At 47.4% G+C, this 18,583-nt stretch overlaps 3 protein-coding genes and 1 long non-coding RNA gene across 20 annotated transcripts in view; 2 read left to right on the top strand and 2 right to left on the bottom strand.

Moving 5' to 3' along the window:
- Nucleotides 1-18,583, top strand: part of LOC109421509 (uncharacterized) — a 486,639-nt gene that overhangs the window by 226,932 nt on the left and 241,124 nt on the right. The gene's annotated exons all lie outside the window — the stretch shown is intronic.
- On the bottom strand, nucleotides 7,398-11,895 carry LOC134287575 (uncharacterized). 4 transcript variants are annotated; one of them, XM_062849629.1, is made up of 4 exons: nucleotides 11,480-11,895; nucleotides 11,265-11,419; nucleotides 11,109-11,207; nucleotides 7,398-11,051 (listed from the first exon to the last, which is right to left on the bottom strand). In XM_062849629.1, the coding sequence occupies exon 4, from the start codon at nucleotides 10,096-10,098 to the stop codon at nucleotides 7,918-7,920; it is 2,181 nt and encodes a 726-aa protein (XP_062705613.1). In that variant the 5' UTR covers nucleotides 10,099-11,051; nucleotides 11,109-11,207; nucleotides 11,265-11,419; nucleotides 11,480-11,895; the 3' UTR covers nucleotides 7,398-7,917. The 4 variants fall into 4 exon arrangements, with proteins under 4 accessions (XP_062705613.1, XP_062705615.1, XP_062705614.1 ...); XM_062849631.1 differs by having other exon boundaries at nucleotides 7,398-11,207; XM_062849630.1 differs by having other exon boundaries at nucleotides 11,109-11,419.
- Nucleotides 14,568-16,196, bottom strand: LOC109410564 (uncharacterized). The gene is made up of 3 exons (XR_009997388.1): nucleotides 15,498-16,196; nucleotides 15,336-15,424; nucleotides 14,568-14,684 (listed from the first exon to the last, which is right to left on the bottom strand). It is a non-coding gene; the product is annotated as an uncharacterized LOC109410564 (long non-coding RNA).
- Nucleotides 17,418-18,349, top strand: LOC134287581 (uncharacterized). The gene is made up of 2 exons (XM_062849650.1): nucleotides 17,418-17,948; nucleotides 18,005-18,349. Exons 1-2 carry the CDS (start codon nucleotides 17,484-17,486, stop codon nucleotides 18,335-18,337), a joined length of 798 nt encoding a protein of 265 aa, XP_062705634.1. The 5' UTR covers nucleotides 17,418-17,483; the 3' UTR covers nucleotides 18,338-18,349.

The following is an 18,583-nucleotide window of genomic DNA, read 5'->3' on the forward strand; positions in this document are numbered from 1 at the left end:
GAAGAACAACTTAAGAAAATTCATCATTTTTTGAAGTAAATTGTAAATGTATTGTGTGTGTCACCAAACAACTTTGGAGGACTTGGTGAACCTTCTCTACGACAAGTTCTGAGTACCAGGTAGAATAACTTAAGAAAATTGGAAGCAAATGAACTGTGCGTCACCAAACAACTTTAGAGGACTTGGTGAACCTTCTCTACGACAAGTTCTGAGTATCAGGAAGAACAACTTAAGAAAATTCATCAACTTTTGAAGTAAATCGTAAATGTATTGTGTGTGTCACCAAACAACTTTGGAGGACTTGGTGAACCTTCTCTACGACAAGTTCTGAGTACCAGGTAGAATAACTTAAGAAAATTGGAAGTAAATGAACTGTGCGTCACCTTCTCTACGACAAGTTCTGAGTACCAGGTAGAATAACTTAAGAAAATTGGAAGTAAATGAACTGTGCGTCACCAAACAACTTTAGAGGACTTGGTGAGCCTTCTCTACGACAAGGTAGAATAACTTAAGAAAATTGGAAGCAAATGAACTGTGCGTCACCAAACAACTTAAGAGGACTTGGTGAACCTTCTCTACGACAAGTTCTGAGTACCAGGTAGAATAACTTAAGAAAATTGGAAGCAAATGTATTGTGCGTCACCAAACAACTTTGGAGGACTTGGTGAACCTTCTCTACGACAAGTTCTGAGTACCAGGTAGAATAACTTAAGAAAATTGGAAGCAAATGTATTGTGCGTCACCAAACAACTTTGGAGGACTTGGTGAACCTTCTCTACGACAAGTTCTGAGTACCAGGTAGAATAACTTAAGAAAATTGGAAGTAAATGAACTGTGCGTCACCAAACAACTTTAGAGGACTTGGTGATCCTTCTCTACGACAAGTTCTGAGTACCAGGTAGAATAACTTAAGAAAATTGGAAGTAAATGAACTGTGCGTCACCAAACAACTTTAGAGGACTTGGTGAACCTTCTCTATGACAAGTTCTGAGTACCAGGTAGAATAACTTTGTCGCAAGTTCCCCGGTAGCGGATAGAGCAAAATACCGTTAGCGAGGCTTAAAGAACAAAAACCGCAAACACTGAAGGGCAAAGGCTCAACGCAAACCACAAAAACATCAAATCGCAGATTAATACATATATTTGGGTCTACCCATCTTCCTCTCTAGCTTATTGGCTTACTAGCTAAACATTTGGAGTGGCAATCGCCAAATATGATCTTAAATGCTAGCACTTATCTTCTTGGGGCGTCCCCCATGCCGCTCCGCCGCCAACGCACAGGTCATCCGCTGACCCATCATCGCTGTTCGTGCTCGTCCTCGAACCGTCGGGAATTTGGCCCACCGGTGCTTCTCACCGTGCCACGTCGTACCGTCGAGAGCGCCCAGTCGATGTCGGACCGGAGTGAGTACGTAGGTGACGTCCACTCACCCTGATCGCAGCTCGTTTAGCGGACCCGGACGGCTCCGTGGATTGACTCTGTTGGAGCTGCCCTATTCGCCGCTGGGTTCCGCTGTTGAACGCAGCTGAATGCACAACCGGAGTGGGAATTCTCGTCTCGTCCACTCGGCCCTGTTAGCTTCCGGTGTGTCCACGGTCGAACGTCGAAGAAACCCGTAATCGGAATGGGAATGCTCGTGTCGTCCACTATGCGGTCTCGATCTTCGACCCGTCCGTCGGAGCGATCCTCCCGTGATTGGACCTCTCGGATCCGAGAGCTTGCTCGCTACCTGGCCTATTCTCCGCCGCTGGAACGCGATGCCACTTCCGTCTCGCGAAGCGAAACTGAAAATAAGATGTAAACAAAGGCCCTGCGGCCACCAGATGGTCAGCGATTGCTTGATTTCGAGATGGTTCTGTCAACGTACTTCCTTCGGAAGGCCTCTGGTCCCGCGCAAATGCACTGTCCGTCAATATGGCGTCGTTCTCGTGCGCTCGCACCCCACGCGGTGCTTCCAGCGGTGTGTCTGCAGAGCGGAGATTTCATCAGTTCCCATTCTCTGGGTAATGGAATTTTGGCTTACCGGTTTAACTCGTCGGGTCCGATGTTCTCCAATGTGCTGTGGGTAATTCTATCTTCCAACCGACCAATTAACTGGATTCCGGTGTGACCAACGTTTTTGGAGGTTAACCCGCACGTGCCGACAATGGGTTAATTCAGCCAACTCGTCCCGTCGTCCTACAATGTCGAGAACCTCACTATTTTGCGGCCAAACGAGGATTTGGATTTCTCACTCACCTGCGGAGCACAAGAATAGTTGTACGTCGTGCTATTTTTCCCGCCAGCAGGAAGTTTCCATGCGGAATTGGTAAGCGACAAATTTCACTCGCGTGGTCGCTTCCAATGCGATCGAACGGACGGAGACAATTGATCTGACGGTGAAACAAAACGGGCGATCGGATCGAGCTCTGCTGCTGCTGTTTTTGCGGCTGTGTTAGTGCAATCAAACCGTCATTGTCCGGCGGCGCTTGCTTTTACGTCGCCGCTGTGCGAAAGGCCTTTATGTTGACGGTTATTTGAATTGGTCGTTGATGCTCGAAACGATTTACACTGAACGAAACGATGTTGACGTGCGTGGCGGATTCAGCATAATAATTGCTGTTTCTGCGTATGTTTTGTGTTCTCATTTCTATGTTCTAACTAACATAGTGTCGAAACAAACTTAAACGTAACACAACTCTACCGTAGCGGAAGAATTTTTCATAAATCGGTGATCAAACGATTTATGAAAAATTCACAAAATCTTCAGTCATCCTTCTAGGATGATGGTCAGAGACAAGTCGGTCAACCTAACTCTTGAGCAGACCTCAAGTTACATCTTTTCCTCAACTAAAACCAAACTCATACGCAAGCCTTGGTCGCTTGCCAAATCTTCTCTATCCTCCAAACTGCATAATCCTAATGCTAACTAAACTTCACGCCAGCTGCGCCTGGCAAAATCTTCGACCTCTCAAATCGTCTCTGACCAATGTCCTTGTCCAGCTTCCACGAATCCTACGGCAAACATTCAAATCGGATTCTAGCCTATTGTATTGACTAAAATAGGCTTAATCGCACACAAAACATTAAGAAGCTATATTTACAGACTATCTACAAGGACAAAATTGGTTTGTTCTGGTTTGTGCATATTCTGAGAAAAGAAAAATTTACTAATCTAAATCGTCATGAGCCCGGGAAATAGGGTTTTACCGCGCCCCTGGTCGCGTTACTTTTGGGATGAAGATTTCATGACGACCCCCAGATCTTTAACCCTTGGCCACGCATTCGAATTGACTGGAAACACTTGAGGGTTCGTGTACACCATCCAGTCGTGGATGTGCTTGGATTGCCGAGATCGTATTTTGTTCCTTCGTAGTGGTGCCACTCATAGCTCTGTGTAGTGAGGATGGTCGAATTCTTGATGATGGGCTCGATTTGTCTCGATCGGCTCACGGCATGACCATTTAGTGTGTTTCGGTGTGAGGGTTCCTCGGGGTGTTGTTGCGCTTCACTCGTTGTCTGGATCGTTTGGTATCTGGAGCCTCCCTACTCACGACGGTTTTCAGGGTCCCAGTCTCCCTCGCCCGCTGTAGGCTGTTGGTTGCTGCGCATCTTCGTCCTGGTATTTGGAGCCTCCCTACTCACTGCTGTTTTCAGAGTCCCAATCTCCCTCGCCCGCTGTAGGCTGATGACTGCTGTGCTCTTTGTACTGGTATCTGGAGCCTCCCTACTCACTACTGTTTTCAGGGTCCCAGTCTCCCTTGCCCGCTGTAGGCTGATGGTTGCGGCGCTCTTTGACATGGTATCTGGAGCCTCCCTACTCACTGCTGTTTTCAGGGTCCCAGTCTCCCTCGCCTTCAGTAGGCTGTCGATTCGTCCTGGTGTTTGGCGTGTCTTCGTCCTGGTATTTGGAGCCTCCCTACTCACGATGGTTTTCAGGGTTCCAATTTCCCGCGCCCGCTGTAGGCTTCTTGCTACATCCTGCTGCTCTCCCAAAGCTCTCCAGTTGCTGTCTCCCTGCGCCTGATAGTGGCCGTAAGCTTCGACTCCGCGCCGAACCGATGTTTGGTCGTCGATCTCCGGGTCTCCACTCCTCCTATCAGAGAATACATCTGGTGCCTTGACGAGAAACCTGTGTTCCGTTTCCAGAATCACAGGGTGCCATTTCTCTCGCTTGGCGAACGGCTCACGGTACACCTCCTGGCGCGATGGAAGTGTTTGGGTACCGCATGTTGATTCTCCATTTGCTACTGTTCGGCCTTCTGACGGATCGGGTGATGGAATCACAAATCGTTCATTGTTCCTGGCGAAGATCGTGGTCTACCACAAAGCTGGCTGATTTGTCGAGGTGGAGAGGTAGTCGTAAAGAAGTTATTGCTCATCACACCTGACTTTCTACCATTTTCCGTTTGTTACGTGTTTTTGGAGCGTGGTACTCATGGTTGACAGGCATTGCCTGCGGACATAGCTTTAACCTTGTGGAACCTCGTACGGCTGTACGGAAATCCTAGCTGTCGACTCACAATCGGTGTTGCTGTGGTGGAGCAGTATTGCGACGGCTTCTCATCCTCAGCTCTCGTGGTCAAATCTCCCAGTGATTGGTGTTTTGATAGCTTGGCTGCTTCGTGGTTGACAGGCACCGCCTGTGTACATAGCTTGAACGGCCCGGAATCTCGCTGCTGGGAACGAAGATTCCAGTACATGTAGTCGTCAAATCGGTATAACGGAAGTGCAGAATCCGGTTGAAGCTTCTCTGCCTTCCTGTTCGCTGTAATAATGCCCAACTATGGTGTTTTCTTCAGCGTTTGCTTCTTTGTTGACAGGCACCGCCTGTTTGCATAGCTTGCACACGTTCGTTTAGTCCGCCTTGATGTCCTTTGCGTGGAACCTTCCCTTCTTGCCGCTCAGAACATCCTCTAGCACGTACAGGTTCGTCCCGATGATCTCCTTGACGATGGCCGGAACGAATTTCGGCTCAAGCTTGCTGTTGATTTGGTCCGCCTTCGAGGAGAGTACGAACGATCGCCGCCAAACCAAGTCTCCGACTTTGAACGCTACTGATCTTGTGCGAAGATTGTATCGCTGCTTCGCCCGTTGGTGGCTGTTCTTGATCCGCTCGATGATTAGCTTCTGGATTCGACGAATCGCCGAGAGTCGTAGGTCCTGCGCTACCTTCGGGTCTTCTGGCGTGTTGAGTTCCTGCTGCGTGTACAGATCCGTGTGCAACAACAGGTTCCGTCCGAAGTTGGCTTCGTGGGGACTGACGCCCGTCGCCTCGTGCCGAGCAGCGTTTATCGCCGCCGTGATCGCCGGTAGTTTTTCGTCCCACTCTCGATGATCGCCGTCCAACAATGCCCGGATGCAGGTTACTACGACGCGGTTGACGCGTTCGGCGTTATTGACCTGCGGACAGTAGAACGCTGTCTTCATGTGGCCGATCTTGTGTTTCGCTAGCCAGGACTTGAACACCATTGATTCGAACTGCTTCCCGTTATCGGACAGTATCAGCCGTGGCCGAGAGAACTTCAGGCAAACTTCTTCTTCCAGGAACTCCACCATCTTCTGCGAATCTGCTGCGCGCATCGGCTTCACAATTACGTATTTGCTGACCCAGTCGACTACTACCAACAGCACTGTGTTTCCTCGCTTAGAACGTGTGAGCGGACCGACAAAGTCTACCGATATCATCTCCCAAGGAGTCTTCGCCGGCTTCGGGTTTCCCATTTGCGGCATCATTCTTTTCCCCGGTGCCTTGCACGCTTTGCAGGTCGCACAGTTCATAACGTAATCGTGAATCTCCTGTTGCATCTGTGGCCAGTAGTAGTGGGCTTGTAGTTTATGCCAGGTCTTGTAGAAACCAAGATGCGCTGCTGCTGGTTCGTCGTGGAATCTTCGGATTAGCTGGAATCTCTCTTCTTTCGGAATGACTTGCTTCCACTTGTGGTAAACTGCTCCCACTTCGTCCTTGCAACGGCAGTTCTTGAATAGCGTGTCGTTTGCTATGCGGAAGTCCGGGAACTTATCTCCTTCGCTCTTTACTCTGTCCACCAGCTTCCTGTACCACGGATCCAGGACTTGGTCTACCGTGAAGACTGCTTCTGCCACCGTCCTCGAGAGAGCATCTGGAACAACGTTGATGGAACCCTTCCTGTACCGGATCTCGAAATCAAACGCGTTCAGACGCAACAGCCACCGGCTCATCAAAGCCGTCGGGTTCTTCATCGACTTCAGGTAGCTGAGTGCTGCATGGTCACAGTGGACAATGAACCGGATTCCTTCTACGTAGCCTCTAAACTTCTCGATCGCTCGGATCACTGCGAGGCACTCCCGCTCCGTGACCGAGTACCTTCTCTCCGACGCTGACAACTTCTGCGAGAAGTAGCTGATGGGATGTTCCTCGCCGTTGATCTCCTGCGTTAGCACTGCTCCGATTGCTGTGTCGCTGGCATCGCACGCTATGGCGAACGGTTTGCTGTAGTCCGGCATCGCCAGTACCGGTGCCGAAACCAGAGCTGCTTTCAGCTTTAGGAACGCTTCTTCAGCTATCGGATTCCAACGGAACTTGGTCTTTCCTGACGTCAAGTTTGTTAGCGGAGCTGCTAGCTGCGAGAAACCGGCGATGAAGCGTCGGTACCAGTTGCAAACACCGAGAAATCGCTGCACTTCTTTGCGCGTTGTTGGAGTCGGGAATTGTACGATCGCTTGGATCTTCTCGTCGTCTACTCGCCAACCTTGCTCGTCGATCACGTAGCCTAGGTATTTCATGCTTTTCCGGCAGAACTTGGACTTCTCCGATGAAATCGTGAGATTCGCTTGGCGTAGCCGGCGGGCTACTTCTTCGAGCAGAGCGATATGCTCTTCGAATGTCTCGGAACAGATGATGATGTCGTCTAGGTAATGGAATACCAGCGGTTCTAGATCGGCGAATAGGTGGGTCATAAGTCTCGCTAGGGCTTGACTTGCCGTACACAGCCCGAAAGGCACCACCTTGAATTGGAAGTGACCTCTGGATGGAACGGTGAAGGCTGTCAGTTGTCTCGAACCTGGATGAAGTGGTAGCTGCCAGAAGGCATCCTTGAGATCGATCGAAGAAATGTATTTGCTGCTTCGGAGGTTGTTGGTGATCGCTGCAATCTGGGGTATCGGATAGCCCTCGTTCACCATGATGGAGTTGAGGTGCCGCGCGTCCAGACAGACGCGATACTGCCCAGTTTTCTTCTTGACGGCGACCAGCGGATTGTTCCATGGCGAGAACTGCGCCTCCTCAATGACGTCCAGCGCTATCATCCGGTCGATCTCCTTGTTGACCTCCTGTAGAACATACGGCGACATAGGGTAATGCCGTTGTTTACGGGGCGGTGCATTCCCCACATCGATTCGATGCTCGTACAGCTTCGTGCGTCCTAGTCTTCCCTCTACCGCTTTCGGAAACTTCTGGATCGCCTGCTCTAGGCGCCGTTGTTGTTCGGGGCTGAGCTGCTTCATCTCCTGGTCTTCGCTGATCTGGTCTTCCTGCTTCGCTTCTAGTGTGCAACACACCGCTTTGACGCCAAACTTTTCCCAGAAGTTCATCCCTAGGATGACGCAGTCTGGAATCGAAGGTACCAAAAGCACTGGAAGAACTTCGTTGCGGTTGTTATACACTATTGGGAGATAGACGAAATGCGAAATGTTGTGTCTTGTGCCGTCCGCCGTTTTTATTCCGCCGCTGACGTTTCCTTTCTGCAAACCGCAGTCTTCCGCCAGCTCGACTCTTTTTCCTCCTAGCAGAGAGCAGTTCGCTCCACTGTCCAGCAAAGCTGTCAACTCCTTTCCCAGCACTGATATGACGGCGTGCGGTCGATTGTCACTTCCGGGGTTGATAATGATCGAGTTGAGGTTTTGAAATTCCGGGATATCGGAGGGGTCTCCGAGATTTTGCGGAGAGCTGCTCCCCTCTACTGCTGGTTCTCCGCTTGGTAGTTTACCGCGTCCATGCGGCACGTAAAGCAACTGCGCAGCGAGTAGCCTTTCCTTCCACAACGGTAGCAGAATAGGATGGCTTGCGGCTTCGGACAGTCCATGAATCTGTGACCCTCCTCGTCGCAGTTCCAGCAAAGCATTGCTATCCGTTGGCCGTTCGGAGCTTCTTCCTGCTGTATTTGGCGATCTTCCCGTTGTCTGGCTGGTTCTGGCAGCAGACGTTGGCTTCTTCGGTTATTGTCGCCCTGATCCGAGCTTGGCATCCACTGTCGTGCCTGCCAGCCCTGTGCTCTTTGCGGCTGTTCTTGCTGTTGTTGTGGTAGCCGAGTCTGGTACGATGCGGTTTGCGGCCGCTGCTGCTGTGCCGGCGTTTGCGCCTCTCTTGTGTACTGCCGCGCTGCTCGCAGGACGTCAGCCTCTGTCCGGTTGTACCTATCCGTTGGCCTTGTCTGCCTTTCGTCGCACGCCGCAAAGCTTGGTCTCGCAGACCTCCGCTCAATGTTCAATTTCAACGCGTTGACTTGCTCCACCAGTTCGTCGATGTTGTGCTGCCAATTGTCTTCTGGTCCTTCCTCCGCTGCTTCGTGCTCGAATGCGCCTTCTTCTACCTCCACGGCGTGAACTCTGTTGAACCGCTGTGGCTGTTGGTGATGCTGAACCGGTGGCGGTCTGCTAGGAACTACTGGTGTAGCGAAGTTCGGTTCCAGAAGCGCGCTGTGCGGAATGGGAATCCTGCGTTGTCTGTTCAGAAGCATCCTCGTCTCGTCGTATCCGGTGCAGACTTCCACCATTTCTTCCAGTGAACGAGGCCTCGCTGCTGTTACGATGGCAGCGTAGTTCTCGTTCATGTTTTTCTTCACCAGGAAGAACTTTTCGTCGTCTGGAATTGGTGGATCGACGAAGCGGAAGAGCGCTGAAATGTCGCGATAGAATTTCGCGAAGGATTCTTCCCTTCCTTGGAATCGGAAGCTAGCTTCCAGACGGAGAATTTGGGAGTACCCGCTGGGCAGGAATTCTCTTCGAATCTCTCGCTTGAACTGGTCCCAGGTGCGCAACAGGTTTTGCGAGGTTGCTCGTGAATACCAGTCGATGGCGTCCTCCTGTAGTAGGTGTTTGATGGAGCTCAGGAGTGTGGCATCACTCATGCCTTCTGACCTCGCGAACGTTTCCACGCGATCTAGGAACACGTTGAGTGATGTAGTGTCCTTCTCGCCGCGAAACTTGAAAGGCCAGTTGTGCACGGCCTTCTGAATCCGTCGATCATCCACTCGTTCCGGCGCTGGTCGTTCTCGACGCACTAGCCGCTCCAGATCGTCCCGCATTCGGCAATATTCTTCGTGCATCCGCTGCTCTCTTTCCTGCATCTCCACTATTATCGATTGCAGCTCGTGAACTTCTCGTGATTGTGTTTCTCGAGCTGTCCGGTTCCATGTTTCTCGCTCCCGTTGAAGGTAGGGAGGCGGTGGTGAGGTGTTCCGTTGTCTAGGCTGTGTTTCACTTCCATCTTCGTTGTCTCGCGCTCGAAACGAACTCGAAAATAGCAATCCTCGTCCCTGTCCACCAGAGAATGATGTCATCAGAGGCTGCTGTGATGCTGGCGGCGGTGTGGATTCTTGATTTGAACTGTTGCCCACTGGAATCGTGGCATCCGTCGTTCCGCCGACTGCTCCTTCCTCTTCGTCGTTACTCCTTCTAATGGCATCCGTTGAACTTGTATGATTCACCTCGATCTCACCGCGTTGCACACTACTCACTACACTAGTACCATTCACTTTGTTGAGTAAAACAGTCACGTGCATGGTTAACATTCCATGCAACTCTCTCAGTTCGACCGGAGGATTGATCAAACGTAATCTGTCGCGATAGTGGGTCAGCCGCGTTCGACATTGATTGATCGCAGCCCTATCGGCTGTTCGAATTGCCGCTTCAGTGCTTATGTGCAGCTGCTGTATTTGAGTTTCACAGTATTCAATGTTTGACTGTGGACTCATTACATGGGCTGAGCTAGTGGGCTGGTTATCTCTTAAGGATTCCTCCTGGAGGAGTGCCTTCAGACGGAGGACTTTCCCTCTGTGGGTAGTGGGTCCTAAATTTACTACGTGACGCAGAGCCAGCTCATACGTCACCTCTTCGTCTGTTAAGTGTGTGTAGTCCATGTTATGTATCGAATTTTATGCGTAAAGGGCTAAAATATATTGGTTATCGTTGGCCGGATAACCAAAAAGGCACAAAACCAAATCTTAAGATCACAAACCAAAAAAAAATCGCTAAACGGTAGTTTAATTGTGGATTTTCAGTTGGGCGCCAGTGTCGCAAGTTCCCCGGTAGCGGATAGAGCAAAATACCGTTAGCGAGGCTTAAAGAACAAAAACCGCAAACACTGAAGGGCAAAGGCTCAACGCAAACCACAAAAACATCAAATCGCAGATTAATACATATATTTGGGTCTACCCATCTTCCTCTCTAGCTTATTGGCTTACTAGCTAAACATTTGGAGTGGCAATCGCCAAATATGATCTTAAATGCTAGCACTTATCTTCTTGGGGCGTCCCCCATGCCGCTCCGCCGCCAACGCACAGGTCATCCGCTGACCCATCATCGCTGTTCGTGCTCGTCCTCGAACCGTCGGGAATTTGGCCCACCGGTGCTTCTCACCGTGCCACGTCGTACCGTCGAGAGCGCCCAGTCGATGTCGGACCGGAGTGAGTACGTAGGTGACGTCCACTCACCCTGATCGCAGCTCGTTTAGCGGACCCGGACGGCTCCGTGGATTGACTCTGTTGGAGCTGCCCTATTCGCCGCTGGGTTCCGCTGTTGAACGCAGCTGAATGCACAACCGGAGTGGGAATTCTCGTCTCGTCCACTCGGCCCTGTTAGCTTCCGGTGTGTCCACGGTCGAACGTCGAAGAAACCCGTAATCGGAATGGGAATGCTCGTGTCGTCCACTATGCGGTCTCGATCTTCGACCCGTCCGTCGGAGCGATCCTCCCGTGATTGGACCTCTCGGATCCGAGAGCTTGCTCGCTACCTGGCCTATTCTCCGCCGCTGGAACGCGATGCCACTTCCGTCTCGCGAAGCGAAACTGAAAATAAGATGTAAACAAAGGCCCTGCGGCCACCAGATGGTCAGCGATTGCTTGATTTCGAGATGGTTCTGTCAACGTACTTCCTTCGGAAGGCCTCTGGTCCCGCGCAAATGCACTGTCCGTCAATATGGCGTCGTTCTCGTGCGCTCGCACCCCACGCGGTGCTTCCAGCGGTGTGTCTGCAGAGCGGAGATTTCATCAGTTCCCATTCTCTGGGTAATGGAATTTTGGCTTACCGGTTTAACTCGTCGGGTCCGATGTTCTCCAATGTGCTGTGGGCAATTCTATCTTCCAACCGACCAATTAACTGGATTCCGGTGTGACCAACGTTTTTGGAGGTTAACCCGCACGTGCCGACAATGGGTTAATTCAGCCAACTCGTCCCGTCGTCCTACAATGTCGAGAACCTCACTATTTTGCGGCCAAACGAGGATTTGGATTTCTCACTCACCTGCGGAGCACAAGAATAGTTGTACGTCGTGCTATTTTTCCCGCCAGCAGGAAGTTTCCATGCGGAATTGGTAAGCGACAAATTTCACTCGCGTGGTCGCTTCCAATGCGATCGAACGGACGGAGACAATTGATCTGACGGTGAAACAAAACGGGCGATCGGATCGAGCTCTGCTGCTGCTGTTTTTGCGGCTGTGTTAGTGCAATCAAACCGTCATTGTCCGGCGGCGCTTGCTTTTACGTCGCCGCTGTGCGAAAGGCCTTTATGTTGACGGTTATTTGAATTGGTCGTTGATGCTCGAAACGATTTACACTGAACGAAACGATGTTGACGTGCGTGGCGGATTCAGCATAATAATTGCTGTTTCTGCGTATGTTTTGTGTTCTCATTTCTATGTTCTAACTAACATAGTGTCGAAACAAACTTAAACGTAACACTTAAGAAAATTGGAAGTAAATGAACTGTGCGTCACCAAACAACTTTAGAGGACTTGGTGAGCCTTCTCTACGACAAGGTAGAATAACTTAAGAAAATTGGAAGCAAATGAACTGTGCGTCACCAAACAACTTTAGAGGACTTGGTGAACCTTCTCTACGACAAGTTCTGAGTACCAGGTAGAATAACTTAAGAAAATTGGAAGCAAATGAACTGTGCGTCACCAAACAACTTAAGAGGACTTGGTGAACCTTCTCTACGACAAGTTCTGAGTACCAGGTAGAATAACTTAAGAAAATTGGAAGCAAATGTATTGTGCGTCACCAAACAACTTTGGAGGACTTGGTGAACCTTCTCTACGACAAGTTCTGAGTACCAGGTAGAATAACTTAAGAAAATTGGAAGCAAATGTATTGTGCGTCACCAAACAACTTTGGAGGACTTGGTGAACCTTCTCTACGACAAGTTCTGAGTACCAGGTAGAATAACTTAAGAAAATTGGAAGTAAATGAACTGTGCGTCACCAAACAACTTTAGAGGACTTGGTGATCCTTCTCTACGACAAGTTCTGAGTACCAGGTAGAATAACTTAAGAAAATTGGAAGTAAATGAACTGTGCGTCACCAAACAACTTTAGAGGACTTGGTGAACCTTCTCTATGACAAGTTCTGAGTACCAGGTAGAATAACTTAAGAAAATTGGAAGTAAATGAACTGTGCGTCACCAAACAACTTTAGAGGACTTGGTGAGCCTTCTCTACGACAAGGTAGAATAACTTAAGAAAATTGGAAGCAAATGAACTGTGCGTCACCAAACAACTTTAGAGGACTTGGTGAACCTTCTCTACGACAAGTTCTGAGTACCAGGTAGAATAACTTAAGAAAATTGGAAGCAAATGTATTGTGCGTCACCAAACAACTTTGGAGGACTTGGTGAACCTTCTCTACGACAAGTTCTGAGTACCAGGTAGAATAACTTAAGAAAATTGGAAGTAAATGAACTGTGCGTCACCAAACAACTTTAGAGGACTTGGTGATCCTTCTCTACGACAAGTTCTGAGTACCAGGTAGAATAACTTAAGAAAATTGGAAGTAAATGAAATGTGCGTCACCAAACAACTTTAGAGGACTTGGTGAACCTTCTCTATGACAAGTTCTGAGTATCAGGTAGAATAACTTAAGAAAATTGGAAGTAAATGAACTGTGCGTCACCAAACAACTTTAGGGGACTTGGTGAACCTTCTCTACGACAAGTTCTGAGTACCAGGTAGAATAACTTAAGAAAATTGGAAGCAAATGTATTGTGCGTCACCAAACAACTTTGGAGGACTTGGTGAACCTTCTCTACGACAAGTTCTGAGTACCAGGTAGAATAACTTAAGAAAATTGGAAGTAAATGAACTGTGCGTCACCAAACAACTTTAGAGGACTTGGTGAACCTTCTCTATGACAAGTTCTGAGTACCAGGTAGAATAACTTAAGAAAATTGGAAGTAAATGAACTGTGCGTCACCAAACAACTTTAGAGGACTTGGTGAACCTTCTCTATAACAAGTTCTGAGTACCAAGTAGAATAACTTAAGAAAATTGGAAGTAAATGCACTGTGCGTCACCAAACAACTTTGGAGGACTTGGTGAACCTTCTCTACGACAAGTTCTGAGTACCAGGTAGAATAACTTAAGAAAATTGGAAGTAAATGAACTGTGCGTCACCAAACAACTTTAGAGGACTTGGTGAACCTTCTCTACGACAAGTTCTGAGTACAAGGTAGAATAACTTAAGAAAATTGGAAGCAAATGAACTGTGCGTCACCAAACAACTTTAGAGGACTTGGTGAACCTTTTCTACGACAAGTTCTGAGTACCAGGTAGAATAACTTAAGAAAATTGGAAGCAAATGTATTGTGCGTCACCAAACAACTTTGGAGGACTTGGTGAACCTTCTCTACGACAAGTACTGAGTACAAGGTAGAACAACTAAAGAAAACCGATCATTTTTTAAAGTAAATGTATTGTGTGCGTCACCAAACAACTTTAGAGGACTTGGTGAACCTTTTCTACGACAAGTTCTGAGTACCAGGTAGAATAACTTAAAAAAATTGGAAGTAAATGAACTGTGCGTCACCAAACAACTTATTAAAGGACTTGGTGAACCTTCTTTACGACAAGTTCTGAGTATAAGGTAGAACAACTAAAGAAAACTGATAAATTTTTGAAGTAAATGTATTGTGCGTCACCAAACAACATTAGAGGACTTGGTGAACCTTCTCTACGACAAGTTCTGACAAGAATTATTTGATTTCCTAAAAAAAATGTTGTAGAAGTACATAGGTATTTAAAATCAAAATTGAAGGTGTTATGCGTGTCTTTGTAACTGAAGGAGGACATGGTGGCCCATTTATTGTTTTCAATATTTTGGGTCAGAGTATTTAAATAGTTAATTGAAACTAACTACAAATATATACTTACTTGTTTCGTGTCTCTTCGTAAAGGCTTAATCTGTCAATTGAATTGTATGTATCATTTTAAGCCCACTTGAACAGTGAACATGGCCAATAATAGCCTTGTTCAGAAACCCTGGATGCAATTTCGGATTTTTTTAAGTATCCCCCCCCCCCCCCACACACACACACACACACACCAGTTATATTTATTGCCATAGATGAAAACAATAAAAAATAAATACATATAACAATAACAATATGATAATGATATCTGAATCCATTGGCTGGATGGGATGGTGGCGAAGAAGATCCTTTAAAAATAGGGAGACTGCAACAGATTTGAAAATAAATTAACGTATTGGTTATAGCTTCCCCTTCTTTGTGTAACGTGCCCACTACAACAAAAGCCGGCTTTTCAGCTAAAGTTTTAACATTTTAGTTAAACATTTAACGATTTCTCATTAGGTCAATGAGTTATTTTACGAAATTTGTGAAAATTCCCAATTTTAGCGTGACGTACGTAATGGATGCTCCCCTATATAAGAGTATTGTGGTGACCGATAACAGTACAGTACAGCAGCCCAAGTGAACGTTCCAATTACGGTACATGCCCTGGAAAGAACGGCCACACTAGCTCTCCCATCTGATTACTGGAGATAGAGGGCCTATATAGCCACAGATGTGAAGGCGTGGGTGTTCAGTATAACATGCTGAAGGTGACGGGTTCGATTCCCGGTCGGAACTTTACGTAATGGAAATTTCCTTGACTTGCTTGGGTATCTACGTGTCTGCCACACGATACAAAATGGCCATTGGCAGACACTGTTATCAATTAATAAGTATGGAAGTCCTAACAAAGCTGAGAAACAGATTTTGTCCCACTGGAAACGTTACGCCAAGAAGAAAGCAGATTACAACGAAACAGTGTTCACCTTGGTGTTCACTCTTTTTAATTTTATTCAGAATACCTATTCCTTACCTTCAAGAATATGCCTCGAGGATTTGCAAATTTTTCGTTTGGTGTCGAATGAAAAAGACACTGGACGCTGGGATCCAGTTATTGTAATGCTGTATGGGGACGAAGAAATATTGTATAGTAGTCATGAGAAAGGCTTTCAATAATTACAAGCAAAATTCTTACCTGTCACTTCGTCAAGACAGTATTCCACAAAGAGCTCAAATCGTGTATTCAGTGTCCGAAAACTCTAAGCTGTTGGCCAAACATCGGCTGCTGCATACCTCGGTAACGGCAGCGGAAATCGCTCAGCGAAGAGAATCTCGAGGACAATGAAAAGGAAGAGGATGAAGAGCCTCAGTGCTTAAGGGAACTGAAGGACCTGGAAAAAGAAAGAACAAGACATTAAAAATCCAAGATAGGGGTAATTATTCTGGGTCTCGTCCCGGCAGCGAATTCGAACCATCCTAATCCGGTTCACGTTCATGCTCAGAAGTCGGCCGTCCCATTCAGGCAGCCGTCAGAGCCGCAACATTCCACAGCTGTCGCAGTAACTTCCTGCTTGCTTTCCGGTTACAATTTATGATCTGGTTGTGGAAGTTTATTCGTTCCCGGACGCATTGGCATAAAACACACCGGAAATCGGACTAGGATTCTCCGAAATCTTACAGATTTCTCGAAAAAGTAGCACAAACACCGTACCGACCGCACCACTTTGTTTTTTTTTCGATTTCGATTGAGCTCGACACGTTTGACAGATTGCGCGCAAAACACTGAAGCAAAAGTGCTTCTACATTTTTTGGTCACAATTTTGCTGATTCAAAAAGATTCGAAAAGATTCCGAAAGATTAAAAACTGATTAAACTTAAAATCTCGGAGTGTCATCCCTTTGCTATAGAGGAAGAATGTCGCTGGTGTCGCTGCCGAAACATCTCTTGCTGGCGGAGATAGGCCGGGCTATAAGTGTCAAAGCGAAAAAGTATACAGTTTGACAGATAGATACCCGACATGTTTCCGAACGAGAACAAAGGGAACAGCAGCGACATTCGTCCTCTATAGTTTATTAACTCTATTGGACGTGCTGATCAGTGGAGTCATTGAAAAACCCGAATAATTATTATTACTCATGGGAAACTTTTATCGACTTGAGTTGTTGATTATTTGTTATAGGGTTATGAATCACAGTTGTTTTGATAGTGCTCAACTGCATTGGACGCCTCAAAGCATTAATTGGACTTGAAAATATCTCGAACAAATTCAGATTAAAGAAAGGGGGATGTGGTGACGAGTGTCTTAACCATACACCTTTATACAGTACACTCATGCGCGTGCCACATATCCACCCACATTGTGTCACACCATGTGCTCCGCACCGCAGCAGAACAGTTAGTCTATTATACACTCTCGTGCGTAGCAGACGCGGTTACCACAGGACCCACGCCAGGTTGTGATTTCAACAATGCGTTTGTCGTTTAGATTACACACGCTAACCTGAAACTACCCATCGACTGGGTCGATTCGACCCGGATTTTCATGTTGTTAGCAATTGTCAAAATCCGGGTAACCCGAAAACCCAGATTCGCTGAATTTGGGTAAAGATCTGGGTAATCGGCACTTTGTCACTTTTCGGCTTGAGAATATGGCAGCGGTCAGGAGAACGCTGGAAACTATGAATGTTTTTGCGATAAATATGCCGATAAATGACGGGAAAACAGTGGAATTATTCCGGGGAACTGTTTTCCAGCATCAGGTAAGTGAATAGCATGTGGCAACTGAGAACTTTTTAATCAAAATCTAAATTGGAAATAAATTAACAAAATCAAGGCCCCGGAGGAGCTGGGTATCGTTTACCCAGATTTTGCCACCATCATCGGTAACCCAGATTTGAGTAAAGGTGCCTTTACTCAGTTTAGAGTAACTGCAGTTTTGCTCAGTCTGGGTCGCTTTGACATCAATCTGGGTAACTGAGGGTTAGCGTGCAATGAAATTGATTTCAGTGAATACATACTAAAAAAAATATGTGAGGTGGGGTTGCTCTTAGCGCGAACGAAAATGCTGTCGGTGCTGTCAGTTTTTTTCGGTTTTATTTTGCTTGTCGTTTTCTCCTCATTTCCATTCATATTTTTACCGCGTGCACGCGTTCGTTCCGGAAAGTTTAGTGCTGGTCAAAAAATGGCCAAAATAAAACGTAAATCAGCTGTTCCGGTACCGAAAGCCAAACCGATCCAACCCGTCGACGATGACAGCGGTTCCGACTACGAAGTGGACCGTCATATGACGCTGACCAAGGTGCCGAAGACCGTGGCAGAAGAGTTTCCGCTCCCGAAACAAGTTCGCAAAGAGCTGGTCAAACGTACAACAAAAGTCTCGGAAAGTGAAGAATCCAGCGAGGAGAAGGAAGATGACGACGATGTTAACCTACCAACGTTGACCAAGGGACAGATTGCGGATATCCTGCAAACGATCAAGAACAACAAACGGCTGGTGCTGAACGTTTCAAATGTGAACTTTTCCACGTCCAAGGAAGAAATCGAAGAGCACTTCAGGAAGGCCGGTCGAGTGAAGAGTGTCCGGATACCGAAGAAGCGGGCGTCCGGCTTTGCGTTCGTCGAAATGCTCGATGCGGAAGGATTTCAGGTGAGAAGGTTTAGGGACGTTTTGGGGAAGAATATTTTAACGTGTTTACATTGCAGAAAGCTTTCCTGCTGCACGGGTCCTACCTGGATGGTCGCCAGATCCGGGTTCAACTGTCCGAGAGTGGCAAGAAGAAATCCCATCAGAAAATCCTGCAGCTAGAGAAAAAGAATGCCGAGATTAGGAAAATGCGGAAAAAGAATCGCGCCAAACCGGAAGCGAAAGAAGTTACCCTGGTGCCGAAAGTGCAGCCCAAAGTCGTCGAACGCGATCCCTATTTGGACAAGAAGAAAACCAAGCCCCCGACCAAGAAGGAAATCAAGGCCTACAAGAAGAAAACTTCGCTGAAGGCGAAGTTCAGGAATGTGGCCTTGAAGGGAATAAAAGTTTGATGGCGGATTATACGTTGATGTTGTTGATCTGCGCCGAACAGAGCCCTGTAAGTTACTTATTTTCAAGTACTCCTATACATACCTGGAAAAGGATCGTTTGAATTCCAGGAGTCCATTTATAACCTAGCTAAGGATGGATCCTCATCTAAATACAAATCGGATTGGTTTGTCTTCTTTTTCTAGTCTTTAATTTAGTTAAGCTATTCTCAAAACCTGGTCGTAGACCATTTTTGTTCGTCGATCTGA

The sequence above is a fragment of the Aedes albopictus genome, chromosome 2, assembly GCF_035046485.1.
Source record: "Aedes albopictus strain Foshan chromosome 2, AalbF5, whole genome shotgun sequence".
Lineage (NCBI taxonomy): Eukaryota > Metazoa > Arthropoda > Insecta > Diptera > Culicidae > Aedes > Aedes albopictus.

Excerpts from the sequence above, each read along its gene's own strand:
- LOC134287575 (XM_062849629.1), bottom strand. The coding sequence starts at position 10,098 with ATGGACTACACACACTTAACAGACGAAGAGGTGACGTATGAGCTGGCT.
- LOC134287581 (XM_062849650.1), top strand. The coding sequence starts at position 17,484 with ATGGCCAAAATAAAACGTAAATCAGCTGTTCCGGTACCGAAAGCCAAA. Across the intron at positions 17,949-18,004 it reads TCGATGCGGAAGGATTTCAG|AAAGCTTTCCTGCTGCACGG; the intron begins GTGAGAAGGTTT and ends TTTACATTGCAG.